Source organism: Pseudocercospora fijiensis, assembly GCF_000340215.1.
Source record: "Pseudocercospora fijiensis CIRAD86 unplaced genomic scaffold MYCFIscaffold_22, whole genome shotgun sequence".
Taxonomy (NCBI): Eukaryota; Fungi; Ascomycota; class Dothideomycetes; order Mycosphaerellales; family Mycosphaerellaceae; genus Pseudocercospora; species Pseudocercospora fijiensis.
Genome location: NW_006921553.1, coordinates 111,420 through 121,418, shown reverse-complemented (window position 1 = coordinate 121,418; position 9,999 = coordinate 111,420). Strand labels below are relative to the sequence as shown.

The window sequence follows — 9,999 nt, the reverse complement described above, 5'->3', positions numbered from 1 at the left end:
TCGCTATTATTAATTAGAAATTAGCTACTACTTAAACTACGCCTTTCTGTACTTTAACTACTTTTTATTACTAAACTAGTATAGAGCTATCCTATCTAGGGAATTATCTGCCTTTTTAGGTTGTTCTTAACTTTGTCGTCTACTAGACTTTATAGTAATATAAGTCTCGTAAGACTTATTTAACGTTAAACGCTCTAAGACTCCTAGTAGTACTTTATATGTGTTATATTATTTTTCGTCCCTAGATATCCTAGGCGTCGGTACTAAAGTACGATAGTACTATTAGCCGTAGTAGTAGCTTTAGCGGTAGTAGTAGCTACTCTCGAAGTCCCGATAGATTTAGATTCCTTTAGATCGTCGGATCTACCTACTCGTACGCCTTTAGCTAGTTATTAGGTTCCTCTCCGAAGTATAGCCTCTTCTTTAGTAAATAAGCTTACAATACCTCGTTCCGAGGGTTAACTTATCGAAAGCAGGTTATAACTAATCTTAGGTACGTATATACCGTCTAGAATCGTAGTCGGAATTTCCTTAAACTAGACGAGGATTATACCGGATTCCGCGACTTTTATCGTTTTACCGTTTACTAGAGTAACGTTTCCGGTTCCTTCCTTATAATCTATAAAGTAGTTCTTATTATTAGATATATGTCTAGTATATCCGGAGCCTAGGATCTAATCCCCTTTATTAGATAGTCGAGTCGTAGAATTAATAGCTATCTTAGCCGCGATCTTAGATTCCTCCTTATTATTTTCTTAGATTTTTCCGTTTATTAGGTCCCCTTTATAGTTCCTATAGTTACGTTCAAAGTGCCCGAACTTTTAGCAATAGTAATACGTCTTTCCTTTAGCTTTATTAGCCGTATTAGCCGCGTTATAAAAACTTTTTTGCCGATCCTTTTAATCGCGAGCGATCCTAAGCTATCCTAGAACGATAAATAGGTAACATATAAAAGTTAGACTTTTGCCTAGTACTGTACTAAAAATAGAACATTTTTGTCCTATATTACTAAGCCGTAAACTCTCTAGATAAAAAGATAAAAAGAAAAGAAAATCGCTTTTCTAGATATTTCACTTCTAAATTATCTTTTTTCTAGCAGGTTTATAGCTTAGGAATATAGTAGAAAGATACTCTGTTTTTAGTATATTATTATAAAAAAATATAAAATCTATAGATTTCCTACGAAACTGAAGCTAGGAAAAAGAAATAAGTAATATAGTATTTTAGCTTTTTCTAAGTTATACTTTACTATTTTTAGAAATCTAAAAGATAGAACTCAAAGCTCTACCTACTACTAGGAGTATTATAGATTTTTAAGTCTTAATACCTAGTAGTTATCTTAGAATCTAGAAAAGAATCTCGAGTATTTCGAGTATACTTTTTTCTAAAGTTCTACTTATTAAGCGTCGGCTTTTAAAGGGAACCTTAACGAAATATCGGCTGCATTTAACGAAACCTACTAAACTACTAAATTTGACCTATATTAGTACGTAATACCCCGAAATACCTTATAGTAGTAGTATACGGAGTATTAGTTACGGTAGTAGTCGGGCTCTAACTTATCCCGTAGGCTCTAACTTATCCCGCGTTCTTTACGTTCCTAGGCCTCGAATTTCGGGATAGCCTATCCCGAAATTTATAATCGCGACGATCCTATCGATAGGATCGCGACCCTACGATCCTAAGCGATCCTATCTAATAGGATCTTTAACGTACGATCTCGAGGATCCTAAGCGATCCTATCGATAGGATCTTCGCGATCGGGAAAAAAGCTTTTATAACACACATTACCCTTTTTTCTATTACTAGCCTTACTTTTTACTAAATCCTTAGTATATCGGGCTACTACTATATTATTTTTAGAAATAGTAATAGTATATTAAACGTCCCGTAGTCGTTAAACTAGTTCCTTATAGGAAAGAGTAGATAAACCGGCTACCTTTAAGGCGAATATAGTAGATAAATACTCTTCTTCTAAAGACGATATAGGGACTGCCTTCTTAGAGGCCTCCGAGGGAGTTTTGTCTTAGTCCGCAGCCTTAATCTAGGGTTAGATTTACGTAAGAGATAAAGCCGTAATATCGATATCCTTAAGGGCCTTAAAAGAGTAGAAACGGGAGAGTAGCGTCGAAACCCGTTCCTTAGTTAATACCTCGCTTACTTCCTATATTTTTTCGATTACCTCCTTAGTCGTACGTAGTCCTAGGAGATATATACGCTTATCCCCGGCCGTAGACTTAATAAACGTAACCGCTTTTACGTCTTCTTTTTTAGCTTCTTTTAGCTTAGTCGAATCTCGGCTTATAGATTCTAGTATACCGTCCCTATACTCCTAAAGGCCTTATTCGGATAAATAGTCTTAAATAAAATCGATCTAGATAGTATAGTTCTCGGTAGTAAGCTACGGAACTCCTTTTACCGCGCCGAGAGTTGTTTTAGTAATAGATATCTTTATCGTTTTATATCTCGACTTATAGTAGTCGTATCGTAGTAATTTTTAGTTCGTTTAGTCTTATTAGTTAGTTTCTTTTACCTAAAGACTAGTATCTATAGCGGTATAATAACCGTTGTCTTATTATTATTTAAAGCTAGTCGCTTTTTCGATTAACGGAGTAACGTCGAATAAAGTTTAAGCTTACGTACGCGGATTGCCTAGTCGGGTATTTCCTCGAGCCTTCTCGTTCCTATACTTACGTTCTAGGCTTATAACTATTATAGATAAGCAGTAAACCGATATAATTGTTTATTATTTAAATAAAGGACTTACTAGCTATTTATATACCGTAGCGCTAAGAGTTATAAGCTATTACTTAGCTATTAGTAAATAATCCTAAAGATTCCGTCTCTTTCTCTTACTTATAAATCCAACTAGCCTCGTATATTCGCGAGTATTCTAATAGGGACGAGAGAGATATATTTACGTAGATATCTGTATCGATAGTATTTCGAAACGGCCTTAGACGCTTATTAACTACGGCGTATAGCTAAACCTAATCTCTATCTATACTTTACGACTTCTATAACTCTAATCCCTCGCCCTACCTATACTAAATATAAGGTTCCTTAATAATAATAAAATAAGGCTTTTTAAAGCGTATCGGCTCTCTATCTCTATTAAAGATAGTCTTTTAGTATAGAGAAGGGCTAATTAGATCTTCTAGGTAGAAGCCTTCTAAGGCTATAATATAGTTCTCGGATATAACTAGCTTGCGGCTACCTCGCCCCTTACTAGCTTTTAGAAGGCTACCTTTATATAGTATTCTAATAATAGTAGTACCGATATAAAAGGGACCGCCGCCCCTATTTTTACGTCTATTATCGATAGTACGAGCTACTACTCTCTAGAAAATAGCCTATATATAGTATCTACTAATACCCCTAATAACTCTAACTTTAGACTAGCTCTAGTATCTCTATATAAGAATATCGCTATAGTCGCGGAGCCTATACGCTCCTTCGCCTTAAAGGATATACTTTATATTGTAAATAGATAAGGCGAAGGTAACTATAACCCTATAACTATTAACCTAGATAAAAGAAAACCCGACTAGTAGTAGCTAGCTACCGTAGCGGTATAGGATCGACTCTAAAACCTTTATAGAGATAGCCCTAAACTTTAAGAAGTTGCTAACTAAGTCTATACCGACCTTATTACCTTAGTATAGGTTACTTAAGACATTCCTTATTAGTACTACGAGTATAAAGACGTCTCTAACCTAAAACCCGCCGGTATCCTAGCGTAGAATTTATAGTACGACTATACTATCGACCTCGAAGAAGGTAAGTTACTTCTATAGATACCTATCTATAACCTCTTCTAAAAAGAGCTAAAAACTCTACGTAGGTATATTAATAGCGTCCTCGAGAATAGCTAGATATGTCTAGGTAAATCGCTAAGCGGCGCTCCTATTCTCTTCGTTCTAAAGAAAGATAGTAGGATACGACTCTATACTAACTATTACGGACTTAGTCGGGTTCCTATTAAGAATAGTAATAAAGAACCCTTTACCTATAAGGCTCCGAAATCCCCTTTAGATCTAATTTACTCGATATAATTAAAGGATCCCTTTATATAAGACGTTAAGATAGCAATAGAGCGCTACGGTAATAAGGAATTAATACTAAGAGAGAAAATTAGGACTAACCTAGTCGAATATACCGAGATAAATAAGTATACTTTTTATAGTAAAGGACTTCTACGCTTTTAAGGTAAGGCCTACGTACTACTACGCGCGACCCTATAGTAAGAGATCTTATACTAAAACTACGACGACCCGATAGTAGAATATTATAGTAAGTAGCGTACCTAAGAAGCTATTACCGCTAAATACGCCTAAAAGGATATTACGAAAGACGTCGAGAAATATATCGTAGAATACGATATATACTAGAGGACTAAGGTTAAACGGTATAACCCTTACGGGATATTAAAGCCCTTAGAAATATTCTTAGAAACCTAGAAATATATCTCTATAGACTTTATTATAGGGCTCCTATCCTTAAAGTGTTTTAATAGCCGCGTTTACGACTTAAGTCTAGTTATCGTCGATAGGTTTTAAAAGATAGTTTAGTATTTCCCTATTACTTTAAAAATCGATATAGTATAGCTAGTAGAAACTATATTCTATAAAGCTGTCTATAGTAGTAGCGTACCTAGTAGTATCTTATTAGATCGTAGCTCGGTCTTTATAAGTATATACTATAGCGCGAGCTATTACTACGTAGCTTATAAGAGAAGACTTAGTACTACCTTCTATCTCTAAACGGACAGGCAAACCGAGTATTCGAACTAGAACCTCGAAACTTATCTCTCTATCTCCTATAGTTAGGATTAGGACGACTAGGTATAGCTTCTTTATATAGACGCGCTAGCGTATAATAGTAAAGTCTACGCCGGCCTAGAGAAGTTACCGATTTAAATTGCCTATAGTATCGTTCTAGATACTATAGACGGTATTAGTCGTACTACCGACTAAGAATACCTACTAGTAGGAGGGTAAAGAGACGCCGAAACTACGTCGAAGTCTTAAAAGCTAGCGGAATAATTCTACGTATAGGTCCTAGTAAGGTAAGAAGAATTAGCTTACGCTAAAGCTAGCCTAGAGTATCCTATAATCTTATAAAAGAGATACTATAGTAGATTAGTCTAAGACCGAAGGAAAAGAGTCTTTATTTCGGGAAAGAATATCTATACTCGCCGTCTTTATAAAAGGCTTAATAGTAAGTACCTTAGCCTATTTACTATTAAAAGCCGTATTATTACCTATATATACGAACTAAATTTAAACTATTATTTAATATAGTTACTACCCCGATAGAAGACGACCGGCTTATAACGATTAGCTACCGATACTATTATAGAACGCCGCTAATACCTACTCTACGCGGCATTATTTAAGTTTAGCTCTTTAAAATTACGATAGCTAAGAATACTATCCCTAGCTAGAATTAGCGACGGCGTAGAACGTTATAGCGTACTAAAGCCTCGACTTATAACGATAGTTTAATAACTAATTATTAATTTATTACTCCGAAGGCTCGTTATAGTAGAAAAGAATAAGGAAGGTTAAAGGAAAAAGTACTACTTTAAGTATAGAGCCCGCGAGGGCGAATTACTATACCTTTATTACCGCCCTATAGCTATAACGACTACGTACCGCGTAACTATAGAAAACTATTAAAAAGGGTAAGTAATAGATAATAGAGTAACTAATCTAAGGCTCGTATTACGAGACTAGTAAGGATAGGTAATAGGTACGAAATTCCCTCTAAACTAGGAGATAGACTACTAGGGGAGGGAGGGATACTATTAAGGAACCCTAACTTATAACTAATTTGTAAGCTCCTCGGTAGCGCTATATATCCGATTCGTAGAGGCTAGCTTAGCGTACTATAAAAACTCTATATTTACTCTCTCTCCTTTCGAGTCCTTTAGGTATTACTATATAGAGAAATCTAACTCCTATATTATATCTATTTATCTATTTATCTACTCCTCTTATACTACTATAGATAATTTAAATAGTATTAAAATATACGCTAATTCTACTTTATTCTTAAGATCTATAAAGTTATATATTACAGTCTTATTGTTTATATAAAAATAAAATAATCTACTATTTATTATATATAGATCTAAACTGTTAAATCTCTTTTTATTAAAATACTTTTTATATAACTACTAAAAATCTTTCACTCCTTTTGCTCTATACTAACTAGATATTAAGAATAGCTATATAGTATGAAAGCAAATCTATAACTTTATAAAGATACTATAGTAATAGTATTTTCGAGGATATTATTATCTATAGATATTTCTTTCCTTGTTAATTATTTCTGTAAATCCTTAAAACTGCTACTAGTAGTATAACTCTATATATACTAACTTCTTAACAAGAAAATTATTTTTAATATCTTGTTCCTTCTATCTTAGTAATAAAGAAAAGTAACCCTAGAAAAAGTTTCGAAATTACGAACGAGAAGCTGCGGGCGGTAAAGGTATCGATTTTCTAGAAAAAAAATCCACTACGACAGATCTCGAATAATGCTCTTGCGAGCACTATCCACCCGAGCAGAAGCGGGCTGGTATCGCCTCAAAAGGCGCAGCAAAGTCTGCTCTTCGGCAGCATCGAGAGGCCCGGTTTTGTTCGGGCCGCGGGTCTTCTTCTTTGGCGGCGCTGGTGGTGGTGCTGGCTCATCCTCGTCCTCATCTTCATCATCGTCGTCTTCGTCTTCGTCGTCGTTGTCGTCCTCGCCATCGCCGCCCTGAGCGGCGACGGAGGAGGCATCTTGTAGCGGAGAACCGCCCGCCCGACCTCCCTCCACGGAATCTCCTTCTCCTCCTTCATCCACTGGCTCTTCGTCTTCTTCTTCCTCTCCCAATCCTCCATCCCCCTCCCTAGCATTACTGCCATACTGACCAGCCTGAAATTTTGCCCTATAGGCATCTCGAGCAGCCCAGTTCGGCGCAGCCAATCTTCCCTTCCTCTTCCTCTTCTCCCCTACCCGAACACTCCCCCTCCCCTCCTCTCCTCCTCCAGCCTTCTCCTCCTCTTCCAACCTCCCTCTGACCGATTCCAAATCACAACTCATCACCCTCGGCTCTCTCGGCACCCCAGCTCTTCCCACCCGATCCCTTACCCTTTCCATTACCGCCTCCTCTACACACGCCACCACATACTCACACTCCCCCCTCTTCGCTAAAAACGCCAACTTCCTCAACATAGCAATCGACCAAAACCCCGGACTCAACGACCCATTCGTCCCAAACCTCCACCCAAACTCCGGCCAACACCCCAAAATCGACTCCACGATACCCTTCTGCTTCGAAATATCCTGCTCCACAACCTCCAAACACTCCTCCAACCTCTCCCTCTCCGCAAACGAGGCCAAAAACTCCGCATATGCTGCTGGATAATGCTCGCGAAACCAGCGATTGTAAGCGTAAAGATTGATTTGCGCGTTATGAATGTGTCCGAACGCTTCCGTGATTTTATGCTGCAGCGTCTGAATCTGGGAAATTTTGGTGCGTTTGAATTGCATGCTCTCCGCGACTTGGTGGTAATATGTATGTTCTTCCAAAATGCGCAGGTGGGAGGCCAGAGGAGTCTGTTCGCGGGCTGGGGAGGCGAATGTATGTGCCATTTTTTTTTCTGGCGGGAGGAGAGACGGAGGAGAGGCGAGGATTCTTTCTGGATGTTGTAGTCGGAGAGAGTGCGGCAGTTCTCTCGAGCTGCTTGCTGGCGAAAATGAGACGCTGCTGGTCTGGTGGGATTCCCTCCTTGTCTTGAATCTTCGGCTTGACGTTGTCGATGGTGTCTGATGATTCCACTTCCAGTGTGAGAGTCTTGACAAAAATCTGTATACCACCACGGAGACGGGACGGAGGAAGCTAGAGGGTGGACTTCTTCTGAATGTTGTAATCAGAGATGGTGCGGCCTAGTGTTGTCGGTGAGAGTCTTGACAAAGATTTGCATACCACTACGAAGACGGAGGAGCAGGTCGGAGATCTCAGCGGAGATCTAAGAGGAAAGAGGGAGAAGTGTGTTTTGATTTCAGCAAGAGCTTGGGATACGACCGACGTCTACGCCTACCTCAGATTCGCGAAAATTCAGCGGAACGAAGTCGTACACCTACCTGCAAATTTACTTCGATCTGGAGGAAGGAAAGGCAAAGAGAGGCGATGCGAAGTGCGATCTTTGTTTCTACAATATTTGAGAAAGCTGTCTGTGAACGCTGGAATAGCAGTGTAGTTGAAAATGTTAACTTCGAAGACGGTAGGTGATTTTTCTTCGAGATTTGAATGCTCTTGCGGCGTATTGCGATCGGCAATGTTGATTTCGAAGACGGCATGTGATAGATTTGAGATGCAAGCACTGTTTGTCGCCACCTCAAATGGCCGTATCGAAGACATCTGCGACGTCGCAGTTTCCCGGCCTTGCTTCCGTTGAAGTCAACGCGCACGGGTTTGGTGCCGACAACAAAGATTGCACACAGCTACCCTGACCCACAGATATGCCTTCAGTGTCAATGTTTTGCCGATGTGACGGGAATTTGGACTTCAATTGAGTCTGTAGAGATTGGTCAGATTGGCCTCGCTATCGTTGACTTTCGAAGCCGTAGATGCTGCTCTCGTGAGTTTCTTTGCAGCCGCTGACCTTCTCAGCACCTCCATTCGTCTCCTGGCGAGGCTGGGCGTTTCGGTGTATCGTCATGGTTCCAACATTGACTTCCCGCAGGAATTTGCATGGATCGAGCAGGCTTGAGAGTTCCATCGAGCCCAGTTTGTTGCTGTGAGCCGAGCTGCCTTCTTCCTATTCAGCGCGCAAACTTCGACGCTCCAGCCGGCTCTCGGATTGGCGTGGTTGTCGTTGGCTGGGCCTTCGTAAATAGTGTCCTCGTTTGTCTCCTTGCGGCTGCTGTGTTGCTTGGCAAAGCGCGCTCGGATTGGCGTGGCTGTCGTTGATTTTGACCTCGTAAACGGTCTTCTCGTTTGTTTCCGTGCTGCTGCTCGGCTCACTGGCACGGTGCTCTCGGATTGACGTGGCTGCTATGAACTCCGACGTAAATAGTGTTCTCGCTGACTTCTGTGCTGCTGCTGAGCTCCTAGGTACTGTGTTCTCGGATTGACGTAGCTGCTGTTGACTTTGACGTCGCAAATGATGTTCTCGTTTGTTTCTGTGCTGCCAAGAAGCTCCCTGGTCCACTGGTTTTGGATTGGCGTGGCTGTCGTGAAGTATGATCCTCGTAAATGATGTTCTGGTTTGTGCCTTTGCGGCTGCTGAGCTCCGTGGTACAGTGTTTCTGGGTAGTCCGCATGGTGTCCGGCTCCACAAGTTGCTGTGAGTCGATGGGCGAGCATATCGCGGCGTCTGTCCAGGAAGGCAACTCGTTGATCTTCCTCGTTGGGGTCCTCGTTCTGGCGCGCGGCTCCAGGCGAACAATCTGCGATGTAAATGCTTTTTTTTCCGTATTTCGATCACTGCCCGACGAGTGAGTTTCAGCAACACTATCCATTATTACGTTTTCAATCATCGTCGGTGCTCCACGAAGCAAGCGGCAAGATCAGGACGACATGCATCGTTTATGCTGCGAATTGGAGCATCAAGGTCAAGTGCAATTGGCTTGGATGAGTCTTTTGCGACAAAACCGATTGAGATCCAGGACGAAAGACATATAGCGTGCAAGCGGATGACTGCTCAATGCCAGTACCAGAGAGAAGTGGGACCAGGGAAAGCACGCCTCCAAGGTCAGAATTCCGAGCCTGGGGGTATGGCTTCCACAGCCAAGGTCAGAATGCAAGATGTGAAGGGTAGGCACATCCCTAGGACCGGAATTCCGAGCCGGGAGGTATGACGTTCAAAGCCAAGGTCAGAATCCAAGATCTGAAATGAAGGGAAATCACGCCCTCAGGGCCAGAATTCCAAACCTGGGGGGCTGCCTTCCGAAGCACAAGGTCAGAATCCAAGATGTGAAGGTAGGCGCATCCTCAGGCCAGAA

At 40.7% G+C, this 9,999-nt stretch overlaps 2 protein-coding genes across 2 annotated transcripts; one reads left to right on the top strand and one right to left on the bottom strand.

The window, feature by feature from the left end:
• Positions 1-6,525: 6,525 nt before the first annotated feature.
• On the bottom strand, positions 6,526-9,534 carry MYCFIDRAFT_180733 (uncharacterized protein; the record flags this gene model as incomplete). The annotated part of the gene is made up of 10 exons (XM_007934468.1): positions 6,526-7,858; positions 7,905-8,064; positions 8,131-8,436; positions 8,464-8,518; positions 8,548-8,570; positions 8,609-8,813; positions 8,837-8,987; positions 9,020-9,056; positions 9,085-9,444; positions 9,483-9,534. 10 exons carry the CDS (start codon positions 9,532-9,534, stop codon positions 6,526-6,528), a joined length of 2,682 nt encoding a protein of 893 aa, XP_007932659.1.
• A 40-nt stretch (positions 9,535-9,574) lies between these two features.
• MYCFIDRAFT_180732 (uncharacterized protein) lies at positions 9,575-9,974 on the top strand (the record flags this gene model as incomplete). The annotated part of the gene is made up of 5 exons (XM_007934467.1): positions 9,575-9,632; positions 9,658-9,680; positions 9,709-9,804; positions 9,828-9,856; positions 9,896-9,974. The coding sequence occupies 5 exons, from the start codon at positions 9,575-9,577 to the stop codon at positions 9,972-9,974; spliced, it is 285 nt and encodes a 94-aa protein (XP_007932658.1).
• Positions 9,975-9,999: the final 25 nt, after the last annotated feature.